We start from the raw sequence: 20,998 nt of genomic DNA, 5'->3' as shown, positions 1-20,998 counted from the left end.
TGGGAAGGGAAGGGGGGACTGTTATTATTATCTCCTCAAGGCCTCTACCTACATTAATTACTTCAGATGCAATGAACTTATTAAGCTTGAAAAATTATTTTCTCTTTTCCAGTTCCATTCTCTGATGCTCAATTAGCTTCAGAATAATTTCTAGTATTTGAGCCAGAGACTCAGCCTATTACTTAACCCATTTAATGGTATTAAAAACAAAAGTCCTTTTTCGATGGTTATAAAACCAAAACCACAGCACTTTGGTTATTCCTTGACACCTAAGCTTACTGTCTGGTGAATATACTATATTCATTTCTACTTTCTTGTCAATGGAGTCTACCTAGAAAACCTTTACAATTCCATGTGCCCTTTAAAAAACTAAAGAAAACAAATGAAAAATACCCCGAAAACAAAGCCCTAAAGACTCAATTTAACCTCCAGCTTCCTGATGAATTAGAGAATTAGTGAACATCTTGTACAGTCTTTCAATTTTATGAATACAGAAACTAAATCCCAGGAAGGGACATGACTATCTAAGGTCACGAAGTCAACCAGGAACAGAGCTAGAGGTAATGCCTCTGCCTCCTCTAAGTCCCAATTTAATACTCTCAACACTTCACAACTTGATGACTGTTGCTCCCTCTAGAGTCTTGAAGAATTTATAATGCAGTGCCTCCCAATATATCTTAACAATAGCATGCCTTTTATCGCTCAACCTTTGCATTTTTTTGCATCTTTTTTTATCCTTGACTAAATTATAAGTACTGTGAGGCCAAGGACCGTATTGAGTCTCTGCTGCATTACTCCAAGAGCCTCCTGTAGGTCTGAGCACCCTTTAGGATCTAGGTCTATCCTGATTGACTGCCTCTCTAGTGGTAGGAGAAAGCAGCCCAGGGGCACAATGCATAATACAAGTAAAAACAGCATCTCCACAGGAATTTGTTTTCTGTGTGATAATCAGTCTTCATAATGGGAATTAGTGCCAATGAACAAATAAAAATGTGTCTGAGTTTCTATACTCATTTTCCATTTCACAGAGACATGGTATATGTAGAATTTTACACATTGGCATCTCAATGAACAAAATATATTTTTAATATATTGGCTTCAGTATTAGGATGAATAAACTCATGATAAATAAAACTAATAATTTTTCTTCTATAGTATAATTGTTGGAAATCTAAGCATGGAAAAAAAGAAGGTAAAATACCCAAAGAATTACATTAAAAGTCAAAAGCTGAAAGAGAGAATAGGCTTAGGTACTAAACTTGCCAGATCAATATAATATGTATTTTATAATTCTAGAAAATAAAACATATAAAATAGAGTACATTACAATCTCAATTATCTTTTAGAAGTAGATGATTTATAGATTATTTCTCCTCAACTGCTCTCTGCCAGTTCACACGGAAAAAAAGAATACCAGTTTGAGGATACTGACTAAATTTCTTCTGGCCAAGACTAAGTCTAACAAAGAAGACATAAAGAACAAATTTAAAAAGAGTCCTTGGGTCTTCCCTGGTGGCGCAGTGGTTGAGAGTCTGCCTGCTAATGCAGGGGACACAGGTTCGAGCCCTGGTCTGGGAAGATCCCACATGCTGTGGAGCAACTAGGCCCGTGAGCCACAACTACTGAGCCTGCACGTCTGGAGCCTGTGCTCCACAACAAGAGAGGCCGCGATAGTGAGAGGCCCGCGCACCGCGATGAAGAGTGGCCCCCGCTTGCCACAACTAGAGAAAGCCCTCGCACAGAAACGAAGACCCAACACAGCCAAAAATAAAATAAATTAATTAAAAATAATAATAATAATAAAATAAAATAAAAAGAGTCCTTTATAACTTCCAGGGCAGCACTGTGCCAAGAGCTGACTGTGCTTTACATATATTACCTTCAATTGTAATGTTGAAAAACATTACTCTATTCAAAAGCTCTAACAACAAGCATCCACACAGAGTTAGCAGGCCTAAATAATTCCTCATCATCCTGGGATGCAAAATGATGCTGGAAAGAACTATCTTGTATGTTAAATATGTAGATCAATATTTGAATTGAATGCAGTTATGGACACATTTTGGATGTGGGGCGCAGTCATGGCAGACGTCACAGAGGTTTCCAAAAGACTCTAGCAAAACAGGGGAAGTGAATTAAAAGATCAAAAGAACCTCGAAAAGGAGTCACTACTCACAATGTTCATCAGGGTGAGGAGGTAGTTTTGGACGTGCTCTTTGCCATGGAAACGGACCACAGAGTCATCCACTCCCAGCAGCACCTCGATGTTGTAATCGTTTTCTCCCACGTGTCTGCGTCGCCTCATGGCTTCATTCAGCTGCTGGTCAACGCTGCTGTAAACAGTACCTAGATCATCAAGGCCTTCCAGATCCGATTCTATTAAGAAACAAAAGGAACCCAGGCATTTCAGTTTCCCCAATGGGCCTTCTGGTAACTTCTTACAAAAAAAGATCTTCTTGGGGGCCTATAATTATCATCCATAGTCACCAGGATGTAGCTTTTCAGTTTATTCCTTAAATAATGTGCACATGCATGTGTTCAGATAGACCTCCTATAAATTCAACACAGAACAGCAACACGGAGGGCAAAATAATATTACTGCATAGAAAGCAGTGCCACCAGCCAGACCGACTGTTCCAGGAGGAACAGAGTATTTAGTCTTCCTCCAGCTGTATCCTCAGGGCAGAGCCAAAGGGTGCAGAACATATGCGGGCTAAGTAGCTATTAAATAAACGGAGACTATAAATTTAAAGTTCACAGATTGATAAGTTTACAGTGGTTAAGCTACTTTAATTATGGAGTGTGGAATTTGTATCACATAAATCTAAATTGCTTCTTTTTCAAGTAGCCTTAACTTAAAAATCAAATTATAGCATGGCAACACAACAAATAGCATTTAGTGGTATGATTATCAGTGACCATATATTACTTTATTTCTTATGACTGTGGTTTTCTAGTGAATGCCGCTAGGCAGACAGTATAGGTCTTCCACATTTGTACTGGCCATCTTCTGGATAGCAGGCCATTTCGATAGCTGTATATCTGAATCCGTGAGATACCAAAGTAAAAAATCAGTCAGAAAATTACCTATAACAGATGAATATAAAAGTATAAACTATTTTATGCTGTGGAAGGAATTTAATTATTTTTACTTTCCAAGCAGATATACATATACATAGATACACACAGAGAGATATACAGATATCTACGTACATACATATCTCTAGATCATCTATCTATCTATCTATCTATCTATCTACCTGCTTGCTATCTATCTACCTGCTATCTATCTATCTATCTATCTGCTATTTATCTATCTACCTATCTATCTACCTATCTATCTATCTACCTGGAGAGAAAGAGAGTGAGAGGCATTCTCAGGTTCTAGTTATCTAGATTATCTAATTACCTAGATTCAGATTACCGTAGTTTTGGTGAAGAAAATGCTTTGGTGAATTAAAAAATAAAATGTTATTTGAATACTAAAATAAAAGATATTAATCAAAACTGCCAGTAGAGAACTGAAAGAATATGCATTCCCATTTCAAATATATAAAACCTGGAAAGGATTTTATTTTACATACTGCTTTGATGACTAAAACAATCACATATCTAAAAACAAGTTTGACAGAACCAATTTTGACTCATGCTTTATATGGAGGCTTATTTAATGTTGTACTGAGGCCTGTAAGCCATTTGAAGCAGTGTCTGGCATTAATGAATAGGCATTTTCCTCTCCATCTTTGTGGTGTTAGTAAAGTTGCAGGGGAAAAAGCAGTGTCTCTTGGTCAAGATTGATGACCAAGCCCTAGCCACATAGGACTAGAAGTAATAGAAGTACAGATCTCACTCATACCCTTTCCACTTTTAAAAAATATAGAGAAACACCAGCACCCTCCCCTACAAGTATGGGCACAGCCTCTGAATATGACTACTCAGGTTTGAAAGCTATACTGTAATTTACTTTGAGCCAAGCCCAAATGCTAGATCATTAACTGGGATTTTTCTGCTCATCAGGGAATCACATTGGCTCTACAATACGTAAATAACTCTCACCACCATCCACATCAAACAGAAAGCTTTCCTCAAAAGTTGTTTTTAAGAGCTGTAAACCCACACTGAGGGCAAGAGACTACACCTGCAAACAGCTTTACTATTCAACCTCAGTCCCTTCACACACTTGAGAATGTGAAAGGTTGTGATAGCTAGCGTACAAATAGGAAATTCATACATGAGCTCCCAGTTCTAAAAATGGCTCTTTTTGGCAGAACTGTCAGTGGCAGTATCCAATGGAAATATACTAGAAATGTCATCATGTCATTAAGTCTGATGCATGAATGAAGAAGGCTGAATACTTATTTCAGAAGGACAGTTCATCTTGCTCTAAGATACCTTTGGTTTGGCCTTTGCATCCCTCCTTAAATAGGTGGTTTTTTGGTAAGAGAATCTATTTTTTCATTGCATGAGGAACCTGAGAAGGAAGAAGGACGTCTTTTTCTTTCAACCATTGCTTTTATTCAATCAAGAATACTTCTTACATTTAGGTCTTTAATCCATTTTGAGTTTATTTTTGTGTATGGTGTTAGGGGGTGTTCTAAGTTCATTATTTTACATGTAGCTGTCCAGTTTTCCCAGCACCACTTATTGAAGAGGCTGTCTTTTCTCCACTGTATATTCTTGCCTCCTTTATCAAAAATAAGGTGACCATACGTGCATGGGTTTATCTCTGGACTTTCTATCCTGTTCCATTGATCTATATTTCTGTTTCTGTGCCAGTGTCATACTGTCTTGATTACTGTAGCTTTGTAGTATAGTCTGAAGTCAGGGAGCCTGATTCCTCCAGCTCCGTTTTTCTTTCTGAAAATTGCTTTGGCTATTCAGGGTCTTTTGTGTTTCCATACAAATTGTGAAATTTTTTGTTCTAGTTCTGTGAAAAATGCCATTGGTAGTTCGATAGGGATTACACTGAATCTGTAGATTGCTTTGGGTAGTATAATCATTTTCACAATGTTGATTCTTCCAATCCAAGAACATAGTCTATCTCTCCAAAGAAGATATACAGATTGCCAAAAAACACATGAAAGGATGCTCAACATCACTAATCATTAGAGAAATGCAAATCAAAACTACAATGAGTTATCACCTCACACCAGTCAGAATGGTCATCATCACAAAATCTACAAACAATAAATGCTGGAGAGGGTGTGAACAAAAGGGAACCCTCTTGCACTGTTGGTGGGAATGTAAATTGATATGCAGAACAGTGGAGAACTATCACTATGGAGAACAGTATGGAGATTCCTTAAAAAACTAAAAATAGAACTACCAGATGACCCAGCAATCCCACTACTGGGTATATACTCTGAGAAAACCATAATTCAAAAAGAGTCATGTACCACAATGCTCATTGCAGCTCTATTTACAATAGCCAGGACATGGAAGCAACCTAAGCATCCATTGACAGATGAATGGATAAAGAAGATGTGGCACATATATACAATGAAATATTACTCAGCCATAAAAAGAAATGAAATTGAGTTATTTGTTGTGAGGTGGATGGACCTAGAGTCTGTCATACAGAGTGAAGTAAGTCAGAAAGAGAAAAACAAATACCGTGTGCTAACACATATATATGGAATATAAAAAAAAAAAATTCTGAAGAACCTAGGGGCAGGACAGGAATAAAGATGTAGACGTAGAGAATGGACTTGAGGACACGGAGAGTGGGAAGGGTAAGCTGGCACGAAGGTAGAGAGTGGCACTGACATATATACACTACCAAATGTAAAATAGCTAGCTAGCAGGAAGCAGCCGCATAGCACAGGGAGATCAGCTCGGTGCTTTGTGACCACCTAGAGGGGTGGGATAGGGAGGGTGGGAGGGAGACGCAAGAGGGAGGAGATATGGGGATATATGTATATGTATAGCTGATTCACTTTGTTATACAGCAGAAACTAACACAACATTGTAAAGCAATTATACTCCAATAAAGATGTTTAAAAAAAAAAAAAAGAATACTTCTGTACCTATTTTCTCCTGTGCCATACAGTGTTCTTTTCTGTGATTCCTAAAGTGGGCAATGTCAAACTTTTCAAAAAAAGACAGTGGTTGAATAACTTCTGGCACTTTTTATTATATACATTCCTATTAATTACAAATAGTTCTGAGGCTGTGAAATATCTTCATTCATAATGAATTTTTCCCAGTATACATACTTTACGATATAATGATCACAAGCTTTGTAATCAGATATACCTGGCTTCAAATCCTGGCAGTGTCGCATCCTAGAAGTGTGATTTTACTTAAGATGCCTAACCTCTATGAGTCTCAGTTTTCTCATCTGTAAAATGGGATAATAATACCTACTTTGCAGAGTTGTTGTGATTATATAATTAATGTTAGTAAAAACACTGTATACAGTGCTTAGATATAAGTGCTCAACAAATTGTATTTACTGCTATTACTACTACTATGATGATAATTATGATGATGCTGCTGATTTCCCATTAAGAGAAGTTTTCTACACCTTTTAAAGCTTCCTACATTTTATTTTATATGTCACATATCGAATGGTTATAGTTCTTTTAAAATAGAGGTGAAAAAAAATCTGGAATTAATAAAGGAAAATCTGAATTGCTGATAATTTTAGAAAGAATGAGGGTAACAGTATCTCATGCAGAGCACAAAGTAAAGCAGAGAAGAATTTAGGATGTTTACTTTCAGTTAAAATTAGGATTAAATCCAATGAGACAAACTTGCTTAGTAGATTAAAAATCCAACATCAAATTGGAAAGAGCTTATAGATGGTACTGATCTTCACTCAGTGCATATTTATTGAGTACCCACTCAATAAATGGTAGATCCTGAGAAGATTAAAAACTCTTTAGTTGTTAACTCTGGGAACCACATGGTTGTACCAGATTTATATTCAGAACGAAGCTGAATTTGTATCATGTAGTCACAAACAATTATATTGGCTTAAATCACTTCCACAAGTTCTACTTTAAACAGACCTAATCAGGGCATTAGAACATGCCTTTTAGTAATAGTTCACACCTTTATAAAGCTTCAGAGTTGAAAAGCAGGCACACACTTTGACAAAATGTGTGTAATTCTAATTCTGTGTCTAATTCTACCATTCTCTCTGCGCCCCCATTAGTATAGGAATAAGAACACTTAAAGGTGAATATCATGTTAATCATGTCCAAACACTCCCTATCAGATCTGTTTTCTACTTTAAGGACTGAGGAATCACAGCGAAGTCAATAGGCAAGTTCAAGAAGTGAAAGCAGAGTGACATTTTGTGTTGGGTGTTGCAAACTATGGATCTCTGTGACACACTGTTGGCATCCTGCTAAGTAAGTGCATTCAAGGTGATTTGAAAGGCTGTGGCTGAGTTGGACAGCAGAGATTGATTGATGTGATAACAGAATTAGCAGGAAAACTGAGCATCTTAAAATATATCAATCAGGGCTTCCCTGGTGGCGCAGTGGTTGAGAATCTGCCTGCCAATGCAGGGGAGGCGGGTTCGAGCCCTGGTCTGGGAGGATCCCACATGCCGCGGAGCAACTGGGCCCATGAGCCACAATTACTGAGCCTGCGCGTCTGAAGCCTGTGCTCCGCAACAAGAGAGGCCGCGATAGTGAGAGGCCCACGCACCGCGATGAAGAGTGGCCCCCACTTGCCACAACTAGAGAAAGCCCTCGCACAGAAACGAAGACCCAACACAGCCATACATATATACATACATACATACATAAAAAGAATGTAAGCAGACAAGAATAGCATTAAAAAAAAAAAATATATATATATATCAATAAATAAGGCCTTGCAATAAGTATAGTGTGCTACTATTCCCCATGCTTCATTCCAAAAAGCTGATGCTTAGGGTACTTTTCAAGCTTCCCAGAAATATCAAAGGCAATCCCCTTAGCACTTAGAGTGAGTTTTATGTTTTTCAAACTATTTGGGAAATGTATGTTTTTGAAACTTACCTTAGAAGTTACTGATGAGAATTAATTAATATTTTGGAAACATTTTGATTGTACCCTTTTTGTACCCCGTAGCTTCCCAATGGCTGTAAAGGCACTTTCAGAAAAAGAATGATTTTACTATAAAGCCTGTTTTTACAGAAAATATGAAATGTTTGGGGGCAAACAGGTGACCAATCAAGTCACAGTAAATATAGTTATTTTTAGAGTTAAAAGATAGGGGCTTCCCTGGTGGCGCAGTGGTTGAGAGTCTGCCTGCTAATGCAGGGGACACGGGTTCGAGCCCTGGTCTGGGAAGATCCCACATGCTGTGGAGCAACTAGGCCCGTGAGCCACAACTACTGAGCCTGCGCGTCTGGAGCCTGTGCTCCGCAACAAGAGAGGCGTGATAGTGAGAGGCCCGCGCACCGCGATGAAGAGTGGCCCCCGCTTGCCACAACTAGAGAAAGCCCTCGCACAGAAACGAAGACCCAACACAGCCATAAATAAATTAATAAATTAATAAATTAAAAAAAAACAAAAACAAAAAAAAAGGATATAGTGTTAAATCAGAATTTTGAACTTACCAAACAGATAAAGTAGAATATAATTTGTTTTGCTAATTATAACACTTGGGCCTAAGACATTTTCAGGATGGAATATGGCATGTTTACATGCTTAATTACATTTACAGGAAATCTAAGTGTAGATTGGTGAAATCACTTCCCATCCCAGAAAAAATTCCTATGGTTAAAAAATGACAGGAGACAAACTTAAAACTGGAAAGGTACAAGTTCTGATCAAATTCTGAAACTGATACAAATACATTTGGGGTTGGAATACAATCTTAAGCATACTGTGATAGGGAATGTGATAGAAGCATCTACCCTACATCCATTCTTTTACATCTAAGGAATAGATTGTCAATTCTATGTGAGATAGAAATAAACCCAGTTAAAAGTCATTCGCAGACTCCCTTGTGACTAAGGACCACACATCTTGGTAGGTGAGCTCCTTTAGTCCTTCACTTAGTATTCCTTCTAGCTGCCTGGACCTTGGGCATGATATCAAGAGTTCTTTGAGGTAAGCCTGGATTCAAGGCATGTGCTTCGTTTGGTAGAATAGCTATAAAGAAGGAATCTGACCCCAAGGTGACTATGGAGCTGGCATCTCAGCCCTGGAACCGACTTTGTTACAAAAAGTGCTATGGAGGATAGCACTTCCATCATGTTTAGGCCATGTTTGGGTTTTCTTTTATATGTCACTGAATCTAGTCTTAATAGATATGACATTGACAAAATTTAATTTTATTGTGTAGATTCCCCCTGCTCTCCTACTCCCTTTGGGAATGCAAATTAATTTCATGTTAATAAGAGAATGATAAAGTAAGATTCACTTTACCAAAATGTCCCACAGCAGCTTTCTCTGTAGTGCATCTACTTCAGAAAATGAGGAAAAAAATGTTTTTCAGTAACAATAAACACAGAATGAATCTATATGTAGAAATTTGGCATTCTTCATGAACAGACTCCTGCCGTGAAAATGAAGTGACTGGAATGCCACAGCTGGATTTTCCAATGGTAGGTGGAGATCCTAAGATCAGAGCTAAAAATAGGCATAAAATCCAACACATGTCATCTGTTAAGGTCAGAAACAGAGAGGAGTTAACTTAAGTAATTGTTTTGAACTGTTTGTATCATTGAACAGTGATTTTTCCATGGATATAATTTAAATAAATTTATGTTGTTGTGATTCCAAAAAGATACAGTAACAGCATCTCCACACATAAGGGGGCACCATTCTACCAAGATTAATAAAATGTTTCTTTGAAAAGCAGCTGAATCCTTCACCAACTGGGAAATTCCATAGTGACAGTTCAAAGAACTATATTCAGGCCAATTTATGATGCCAATTTTGAAGTTTCATTAAGTAACTGTTGCTCTTTTTAAAAAAAGACATTACCATTGAATGAATATTAGTCTCCGTGATTTCTTTTCCCCAATAGTTCTAATTCTAAAGTACACGCTTGCTTTTGTTTTCACTGACTACTTTAAGGGGTAGCATATGGCATTTTTAAATGGAAAACTTCTTACTTTTTAAGTAAAAAAAACAATGTTTTCATGCTTTGAGTTTGGGATCATTAGCAAATGAACAAAATAGAAAGGTCACTTCAATGTCCAATATATAGAAAATCCTGACTTTTATAACAATCTCCTATATGTCAGTTAGAACGTTTTTAGCTGCAAATAAAGAAAACTTTATTTAAAGTGTCTTAAACAATCAGGAAATATATTAATTTGCACTACAAGAGGTCCAGAGGTAGGGTGATTCCTGGGCTAATCAGTTCATCAATAGATCAGGTACACACTTCTTTCCATCTTTTCATATCCTGCTTTGTCTTCCGATTCGCTTCTTTGATTATTTCAGAATGGCTGCACCAATTCCAGCATCAGAGCCAGGTACCACAAATTGTATCTTTTTTGCATGTCTTTTTAAAAAGTAGTCAAAAATCTTTCCTAGAAGCCCTCTGGTACATTTAACTACGTGTTTCAGTGGCCTGAACTGACTCACAAGGCCATGTAAAAATCATTCAAAGATAAGACCTGAACTCACACATGCCTTATTCCAATCAGAAATCAACTTCTGTAACTGAAGCCAGCCTCCTCTGAAGTACATGTTTAGGAAAAGTGTGGGTTCATGAATAGTACGGAGACCTTATTTAAAAAGATGAAGGGGGAAGGCCTTGAAATAAAAGAGGAGGGGGAAATGGAAGCTGCACAGGCAACTCACATTGCTGAATCCTCCTTTATAAGTCCTCCTCTTCCCACACTCCCTAGTAACAGTCTTCCATGGGCCTCTTTTACTCTATCTTAGTTTGCATTCATGCATTTTATGTTTCATTTCTCTTATTGTAATCTGCTTGCCTACAGACCACTTCTGCATTCTTTTGGCCCGGTAATGGCTGTTGACATTCAGTCCTTCGTTCCTATAGTAGTGGATTCATCACTGCTGCTTGCTCAGCCCCATTCCAACCGTTTCTTGAATAAATCACTGAAATGTCTGGGTGTGGGCAGGGTTGTCAGACAAAGTACAGTATTCTCTATTCAATTTAAATGTCAGATAAACAACAATTTTTTTTGGTATAAGTATGTCCTGAATATTATCATGGGACCTACCTAATACTAAAAACTTCTTCCATGTTTATCTGAACTTCAAATTTAAAGGAGAATCCTGCATTTTTAGTTGCTAAATCTGGCAAATCTAGGTGTGGGGCTCCTGTCTTTCTCCAGGCAGTTCATGTAAGTACAACGATCTACACCCTCCTGCCTTCACTTCCCCACTCCACCCCTGGACACTCAGCTCTAGCAGTGGGCATTGACCCAGGCAGGGCCAAGTACTGTATTCCATTTCCTTGACTCTAGTAATTGGATGGGCGGATGGCCTAACTCATGCCAATGAAACTATGACCTAGGACCGTTTTATTTGGAACTACTAGGGAAGAGAAGTTCTCTCTACTGAGCTTGAAACTGGCAGAATATAACAGTGAAGGTGCTTGGGGAAAGCTCGGGAGAGTTGCTGGTCTAAGGTTAATGCAAGAAGAGGAAAGTGAAGATTATTAATGGAAAGAATAGTTCTGTTCCAGTGATGACTCCAAGCCTCTGAATTCAACCATTCTTTAAACCTTGATTTTTTCGGTTTTGTGAGTCAATAAACAATATTACCACCTGATTTTCTTCTCTTACTGCTTTTGAAAAAAATTCTTGCCAAAGACAGTTTGATGTTAGTTCCTAACAACTGAAAATAAAAGAACCCTGATGAATAAACCCATCTATATCCTTCCTGCTATGGTCATCAATTTTCCTCATTTTCCTTCCCACTCTTTAATAAACTATTCTTGGGCTGTACAGTCCCTTGAAAAGGATGATATATTCTGTTTATATTAAAAATCTCCCAAATTAATTGTTTTATTCTCTTTATATCATTTTAAATTTAAGGGCTTTTCTACTAGTGACCTACTTTCTAGTTTGTTTCTTCCATTGCTCTTATTCAGGTAAAAACATAGTTTAATTCTGGAAGATAGTACAGTTTTTAATTTTCAAATTTTACTCTCTCTACATTTAATAGCATTCTAATGAACGTTTCTCCTCCTCTTGAGTAAATTATATTCTTTCTTATTTATGGCTTTTGTAGTTCAGCTCTACTAAATCAGAGTAGAGAAAGTGGTCCCTATACCCAATTTACTAGATTACATCCTACTAATCTGACACTGCTAGAAGTTAAAGTTTTCTAAGTTAACTCAACTGCATAAAGGACAAATAGAATTCCATTTCATAGCTGCCAGTTTCAAAGCTCAAGTTACTTCTATCAGTTGCCTCCTATATGCTACTTTATTAAGGGTAAAGGGATTTCTTTACCCAAATTTCCCCAGAAACTCTACTTTAGCATACTAAATTTTTCTCCAAGGGTATATGGAATGATTTAATAAAAATTTAAACAAGTCCTTACAGCCAAACTATGAATATTAACATTAAGTATTTATTATTTCTGATAAATAATTAAAGAACAGGGCTACTTGACCTGCCACTGTTCTAAGCACTTGGGAGTACAGCAGTGGACCAATCAAATGTGGAGCTTGCCCGTATAGAACTTACGTTCCAGTGATATGAATGATGAAGTAGTGTAAGAAGAATAAAACAGGATGAGGGGAATAAGAGTGACAAGGTGAAGTGTGCACAATTTTTAGTTAAGATGTTCAAAAGAAGGCAGAAAATGGACAGAGATCTTGTAAAGTAATGGAACGAGCCACATGAATATCAAAGTTATATTTGTGTGAGATACATGTAAAATTTTTATACATATATGTAAATCTTTAATTTATATGTATATTGTAGATCTTTCAGAATGAGGTTGTAGAGTATAACACAAAGAAAGTCAGAATAGATTCAGAGTGTGGTAGGCAGACTTTCTAAAATGGCCCCACAAAGATCCCCAGAACTTGTGAATTTGATGAGATATGATTACGTTATATGCACAGTTGACCGTGAGACAAAGGTATTATTCAGTTGGCCCTGATCTGACCTCCTGAGCCATTAGAAGCAGAGAGCTTTTGCTGAGAGAAAGGGGGAGGAGAGAAGTTCTGGAATGTGAACCATGAGAATGACATGACTTGCTGTTTCTGGTTTTGAAGACAGACGCAGCCTGTGCAAGGACCAGAGAGAGGTCTTCAGTTGCTGACATTGAACCCTAGTCAGCAGGGAGATGGGGACCTCAGTCCTACAACAGCAAGGACCTAAACTCTGCCAACAATCTGAATGAGACTGGAAGTGGATTCCTTCTTTCCCAGAGCCTCCAGAGCAGAGTTCAAACTGTCTAGAACCTTGATTTTGGCCTTGTGATACCCTAAGCTTAGAACCCAGTCCAGTGACCTTGGTTTCTGATCTATAAGAACTTCGAGCTAATAAATGAGGGTTGTTTTAAGCCACTAAGTTCTTGGTGTTTGTTATAAGGCAACAAAACAAATACAAAGAAAACAGAGGTCTAGGCCCAGCTTTGCTATGATCCATCTGTATGATTCTGAGAAAGATGTCTAACTTATCTGCACCTCAGTTTCCTTATCTATAAAATAAATAGGCAGTGCTAGAGGATCTTCTTCCTGGCTAAATTTCCATAATTAATAATTGGGCCATAATTTCACTATTTTAGATTATTAAAGTTGCTTATTGTTGTTATGGTTTTTTTGATCATATATGATTGATCATATGTATAATTGATCTGTTGCTAAGTGCTTGATCAAGGGTACAATTCACAATTTAAATATATTTGTACATGGAAAAAGGTACTACACTATAAGAGATCCTACATTGTGATATAAAATATTTCATGACAATGTAGAAGTCTAGTAATTTATCACAATAAGAAAAAAATCTTCTCATTCACCTTTAAAGAGGAACCAAGTGTCCATAAAGTCTGGAGGCACAAACAAATATACAGAACATTGTCAAGGACATCTTCAGTCTCTGCTCTGAAAGATAAAATATTATCTATGTTTCCAGATTTTATAGACAACCTATAAAAGGTTGAGTAAAGGTGACATTTAGATTATTTAGCTATTTACACATCCATAACACAGACCAGAATTTTATACTAAGTGATTAAAAATTCACTTTATGCCTTTTTGTTGTGATGCAGCAAAATTTTACTATGCTACCTCCAATAAATTTTCTTTTAAAATTTAGTTATAAAAATATAAAGTTAAAAATGTGTATTATCATAACATTAACTATTGAAGAAATAGTCATTCAACATGTTTTTATCTAAAGTGCTATGTTAATTTGAATAATACTGATCAAATAGTTTTGGCCTATGTTTAGATGGAAGGTCACTTTTCATAATTATATCTTATGTAGTCAGTATATTTGAGCCATAATAATTACTGCATATTTAAGGCAAATTTACAATAGAACCATATTTGTTACCAAATACTATGAATGGAATAGTACAACTCCTAACCCACAAAAGACATTATCCAAGTTAAATTTAATAACATACCATTTTTGGCATTCGAATAAGATTTTTGATTCATTCCTAGAGTGAATTTCCACTAAAGTCACTTATTTGCTCAAAATAAAACTATTCTTAGTGTAAGGAATAAAATTTGCTGGAGAAAAGAAACTCTGTTATATTTACATTTTAAAAAATATATGCCCATAATACATCCTACCAGATAGTATTGATCATGTGGAAGAAAAAAATTGGGGGTATTTTTCTATCTTCTATTTTTTTAACTTATGGAATATAGTTTTAATAGCTATTTAATGCTTTGAATTCTAACATTTCTGTCAGTTTTGACTGACTGATTTTTTTCTCATCCTTCTGGGTTGCAATTTCCTGTATTTTTACATACTTGGTAATTTTGATCAGGTGTCTGACATAGTGAATTTTACCTTCTTGGCTGCTGAATATCTTTGTATTCCTATAAATTTCATGAGCTTTGTTCTTGGATGTGGCTAAGTTACTTAAAAACAGTTTGGTCCTTTCAGGTCTCGTTTTTAAGATGTACTAAGCAGGATCAGAGCGGTGCCCATCTAGAGCTACTCACCACTACTGAGGCAAGAGCCCTCTGCACGCTCCATCCAGTGATGGGTGAACCATGAGATACTCCAGTCTGCCTCATGGGAACAGGCACTAAGCCCAGCCCTATGGAAGTGTGGGCACTGTTCCCCTAATCCTCTTGCGTGGTTTTTTTTCCAAGCTCTGCAGTTTCTTCACCTGTATGTGCTGATCACGACTCGACTAAGTACTAGAGGGGAACCTCTTCAGATCTTCAGAGTTTTACCTCTGTGTAGCTCTCTCTTCCTCCAGACTCAGCCTGTGAACTCTGTCCACCTTCATCTCCCAGACTCTCAGCTCTGGCTTCTCAACTCTGTCAGGCTCAGCCGGGGTTCTCCTTCCCTGAGATTCAGACTAGAAATCCTCCAGGCAGTAAACTGGGGTAATGCTGAGTCTCACTGCATTTGTTTCTCATCTCTTGGGGATCACTATCCTTCATTGCCAGATAGCCAGTGTCTTGCAAACTATTGTTTCATATATTTTGTTCATTTCTGGTTGTTTAAAGCAGGAGGGTAAATCCAGTCTCTGTTATTCCACCTTGGCCAAGAGTAGAAGTTCACTTAATTTGGTTTTGCTAAGAACATATGGTGGGGTTTAGAAACTTGGATTTATAGGCATGTTACTCTGCAACATGACTTAGAATTTTCTATAGCCATTGAGCTTTCCTTAGTTGACTTTCTATACACATTTAACTGGACTTATGGAAGTTGGGTAGTAGTGAAATGTTCAGTGTAAACACCCTGATAACACTCTTTTAATACAAAAATCATACTTTTATGAGATATTAAATCTCCTGGAATATGTCCTTGCAGCACACAGGGAGAGAAGGGAGAGAAAGCTGAGCAGTATTCAGTAAATCTCAAAAAAAATTCTATTCACCTTTCTCATAAAACAATATGAGTTTCTTTGTTCATTACAAGCTGGCTGCGCCAAGAGGCATTCACCGTAAATAAGTTTACAGAAAGAAACTGTCTTCCAAGGGTAGCACCCACCCAAATCTGCTTATTACTTAACACAAACATGGAGCAAGTTCAAAAAATTAAAACCTTAGCAAACATAGGTATCGCCTTACAGTCCAAAGAACATGATGTTTGACATAGTCATTGAAAATGTTTTGCAGGCTTCCCTGGTGGCGCAGTGGTTCAGAATCTGCCTGTCAATGCAGGGGGCCCGGGTTTGAGCCCTGGTCCAGGAAGATCCCACATGCCACAGAGCAACTAAGCCCGTGCGCCACTACTACTGAGCCTGCACTCTAGAGCCTGCGAGCCACAACTACTGAGCCCACGTGCCTAGAGCCTGTGCTCTGCAACAAGAGAAGCCACTGCAATGAGAAGCCCGCACACCACAATGAAGATCCGCAACTAGAGAGAGCCACGTGCAGCAACAAAGACCCAATGCAGCATAAGTAATAAATAAATAAATACATTTATATTAAAAAAAAGAATGAAAAAAGAAAATGTTTTGCACTGAATTTTTTAGAGATTTACAAACTAGGTTTTAAAAAAACCACATTTAGATGATAGAAAATTGGGGGTGAACTTTAGCAAGTCATGTTACAGAAGTGAAGGCAAGAAATAAATTCTGTAAATCAGGTTCATTGTGGGCCATCCCTTACAATCAACAACAAGGGCCACAACAAGCAGGATGAAACCACTCACTCAAAAAAGGAATCATCTTGTGATAAGTGAAAGAAAAGGGAAACAAGGACGATTCATTGGTGTACTAGGGTCTGATTGTATCTAAATTCATCTTTCTAGATTTTAAAGATCTTTTTGGAATTTGAGTGCAAGAAATCTAAACATTTATATGTTCAACTCAAAGTGAGGAATGACATATTTGATAGATTAACATGATGGAGTGAAACCATTAACCACTGAAGTGTCATCAAGGTCAATAAATGCTGAATTTCTTCAAATATCAGATGGGAAATCCAGACTACAGGCAGCAATTCTATTTCTAAGTGAGTGTGCATGGATTTCATCTTGACTTATTCAGTACTTTTAAAGATCTAATAGATTGGTAATATAAGGAGAATTCTCACAAACGAAAACGTTAGAGTTTCTAGAAAAGGCTCATTACCTCCTTTCCTCGTGCTCCCCCTTCTCTTCCTTCCCCCCCTCTTTCTTTCAGTTCCTTGCTCCTTTCATTCCCTTGTTGCTTTATTTCTTTCCATCTCTTCCTTAATTCCTTCCATCCATCTATTTCCAAACATTTCTTGAGCACTTTTTCAGCATAGAATTTGATCTGGTTTCTAGGAATAAAGCCCAGTTCCTGTCACTGAGGTGGTTACAGCTTAATAGGAAAGAAATATAAATAGATATTTTCATACAAGGTAAGTATGTAACTGAAGAAGAACCAGCTTCCTACCTGGAAGAATCTGGGAGCATTTCAACAGAGGAGGTGACAGCTGCACTGGATTTTGAAAGACACTCAGAAGTTAGACACGTGGAGAAATAGAGAGGGCCGTTCTAGGCAAGGACATAGTGTGTGCAGAAGACCTGAACAGTACTGATATCCTGGGAGAACAGACTTTAAAGAGGATGGAGCAAAAAGTAAAGTGAAGATTTGCGCTGACAGATGTGGTCACTAAGGGAGACTGAAGCAAGATCATGAAGAATCTTACCTATTTTACAGACAGGCTTGGAGCCAGTTTTCTGGGGGCCTGTAATGATCTCTGTATCATGCCTGTTATCCTGGCATAAATACTACTAATGTTTTCTCTCCACTTTCAAATGTGGCCCAGTTTGAACAAATTAAGTGGTTGCCCTACTTAGAGGTCTCTCCGTATAGAGTGTGATTTCTAGAAGGAGAGCTGAATCTACATAATTCTCTTGTTATGTGTGCACTTAGGTTCGATGATAACAGTGAGACTGCAAGAACAGGCCTCCCATGTTCTCGTTGCAGTGATGTGCTTTCCTAGCTGTGGATGCAGGTGTGTGAATCCGGTGATTTGGCAGTCGACATGCATTCCAACTTCCTTGCGTCCTGTACTGCTGCAGAAGCTGAAACTGTGAGCCCCAATGTGCTTGCAGCTAGGCTCACAGGTGAGCATGGGGTTAAGCCGATTAGAAGCACTCGGGTGAGATTTGAACTCAGAAGTGGCAAATATGGTTGGAGATGCACTGTGGGGACCGGGGTTTTTTATATTAACGTCCTAGGTCTGGTCGCCAGCTGCGTGGATGCTGAGAGGAAAGTGTGGTAGCAATAGTGCCAATTTGGTATCCTCAGAGAGCATCTTCGGTGGCAAGTTCTTGGAGTCAACAGGTCCAGCAGCGGCAGCTTGCTCCTCTTCCCCCTCACAGCAATAGCAGCTGCCCGGGTGGGCCAATCAGCTGCATCATTCTGGGAACTAGTACTGGAGCCCAAGCCTAAGGGCCACTCCTCCAATCCTTCCAACAATTTAAATGTGCAGTTAATTCTTTATACTAAATCCCTTCACGCTTAAAATAGCTGGTGTGGTTTCAATTTCCTGGAACTGAACCTTGACACATATATAGTAAGTTATTTAGCAAAACTGGGCTTCAAATCCACAGCCATGTAATAAGAGGGTTGAGCTATTCAGTGACCTGCAAGATCCCTCCTACCTCTAGAATTTTGCTTCTGTGATTCTATACTTTTGTGGAATTTGACGAATACCTCTATTTTTCTCTCCTGTATCCCTCAGAAACTGCTTCCAATATGGCCTCCAGCTTACATTTCCATATACAGTAAGTTCCCTACATACGAACCTTCAAGTTGTGAACTTTCAAAGATGTGAACGTGCCCCTGTATGCCAGCTGTTGTACTGTACTACTGTACTTTTCAAGGTACTGTACTGTAAGGTTAAAAATGTTGTATTTTTTGTGGTTTTTTTAATGTATTATTTGTGTGAAAAGTATTATAAAATTATTACGGTACAGTACTATATAGCCGATTGTGTTAGTTGGGTACCTAGGCTAACTCTGTTGGACTTATGAAAAATTGGACTTACGAATGCACTCTTGGAACGGAACTTGTTTGTATGTAGGAGACTTACTATAACTGTTTCACTAGTATCACTATTATTACATTTTTAGTATTCAGAAAATGCACCAAAAGCCATAGGATGTGTTCAAGACAGGGACGAGAGAGGACTCATTCATTTAACAAACATCTAGTGAGCACCTATTATGTGACAGGGGTTCTTAAGTAATATTTTATAAACGCCTTGACCTAGTCCAGGCATTTGTTTACACAAAACATTCCTGGAAGTACATTTTATCTTTGTGTGGTTTGCAATGTAATAATAAAGTTCACTCCCCAACCTGTAGATAGCCCTCCTTACCCCTTTCCACTCCAGGCTACAGTCACTACAGCTGCTTCTTTACAGAAGCTGACCTGAGTCAAACCAGGATTTCTTTTCCTTTGTCTGTAACCACTGTCTCCAGTTCTAGCCCATTTTGCTTTCTTCAGTTGAGTGAATCGTCCCACATTCTCTTCACTGATGCAGTCTTCCAACTCGACATTTCATTCCTCTCTACTCTTAGTTTTCCATATGTCTCTTTAGGTGGTCCTTTGCTGGATCCTGTCCTTGTCTCCAATTGGCTGAGAATCACCCAAGCAAGGCTCTTTTCTTTTTACACATGTTCCCTTGGATAAATCATTCAGTCATAGAGTTTTAATACATTTTAAACCCTTGAACTGCATATCCTGAGTTATAGAACATTTCTACATTGCTGGTCCAATGGGTTCTCATTATTATTATTCTCAAAACATTAACTTATCTCAAAATTATACATCCTTCAACAATCTTCTTGTACTTCCTTTCCAGGCAATCAAAACCCTGAAGTCATTTTTACTTTGCTTGCCCCATCAAGCCATCGCCAAATTCTGATAATACTTGCTACACAATATTCTTAGATTTGCCATTTCTATCTACACTTTTGCATCCAATGTCATATTCCACGTTCTAGATATTGGACTGTGTCTTCTCTTTTGCTGTTTTCTGTCCACACCCATCCTATATTCAGTCACTTAAATTATCTTCTTTAAATGTTACTCCAAGAGCATTTGGTAGTGCAAATTTCCTTTCCTCATTAAATCTAAACCTTTTATCATTGGCCAAACATTTCACTACCTAAAGTACACATCTCTTTTTGTATCCTAGTTTTATTTTTTTCTCCAGAAGAGTTAACCTAATTATTGGTCATTACACAGTCTACTCATTTTTGCCATTTTTCTTATTTCATCAGCCTAGAATGTTGTCTACCTGAATAAAAGAATATCTCAAAAAATCCTTAAAGGAATTGATCAAAGCATTCCCTGTCCGAGGATCATCTCCTCTGACTCTAATCAATATATTTAGCAGTCCCAGATAACTTTCCACTAACATTTGTCAAGCCAAAAATTCAAAAAAGAAAAAAAATTGTTCAAGGGTAAATTCATGTGCTATATTTTTCCTCTTGTTTGATAAAAGTCAGAATAAGTTCTTGGTAAAGCAAAGACTGGTCACAGGTAATAAAACTCAACATAGCACATAACTTTATATAACAACAAGGCTGAAAACTAGGTATATACTACATAGTGTTTGTTAATAATAACTGTTGTACTCTTATAAGAAGCATATGATATATGAGTTAGTGCACCTTTATCCAATTTGCTTTGGCATGCTTCATTATATTGATTCCATCATAATGTAGACAGAGGGACATAAATAAATGTTCTTGAATGCAGAATACTTTTGTGAGTAAAAAAAAATCTGATAATTAACGATTGCATGCATTTTTTTAAAGTGGGGAAATGTGCTAAAAAGTAGTCCAATGAGCCTGAAACACATTAAGAGAGCAATACATGTTCATTAAACAAATAAATGAGTCAACAAATAAGCAGGTAAGTGGTTTGAGTTTAGAGAAAATGAGGATTTAAATGGATCATAATGTATCAATGCACAAAAAGTGGAA

The 20,998-nt window shown here is 37.6% G+C and overlaps 1 protein-coding gene across 3 annotated transcripts in view; it reads right to left on the bottom strand.

The window, feature by feature from the left end:
- ADAMTS3 (ADAM metallopeptidase with thrombospondin type 1 motif 3) overlaps positions 1-20,998 on the bottom strand; it is a 290,935-nt gene that overhangs the window by 67,180 nt on the left and 202,757 nt on the right. For all 3 annotated transcript variants that reach the window (XM_057547499.1, XM_007193580.2, XM_057547500.1), the window contains exon 5: positions 2,177-2,376. In XM_057547499.1, coding sequence (XP_057403482.1) covers positions 2,177-2,376 — 200 coding nt within the window. The remainder of the gene's footprint in view (positions 1-2,176; positions 2,377-20,998) is intronic.

The sequence above is a fragment of the Balaenoptera acutorostrata genome, chromosome 5 (genome assembly GCF_949987535.1).
Source record: "Balaenoptera acutorostrata chromosome 5, mBalAcu1.1, whole genome shotgun sequence".
NCBI classification, from domain to species: Eukaryota; Metazoa; Chordata; class Mammalia; order Artiodactyla; family Balaenopteridae; genus Balaenoptera; species Balaenoptera acutorostrata.
The sequence above is the reverse complement of the archived record's forward strand: the minus strand, read 5'-3'. Positions and strand labels throughout refer to the sequence as shown.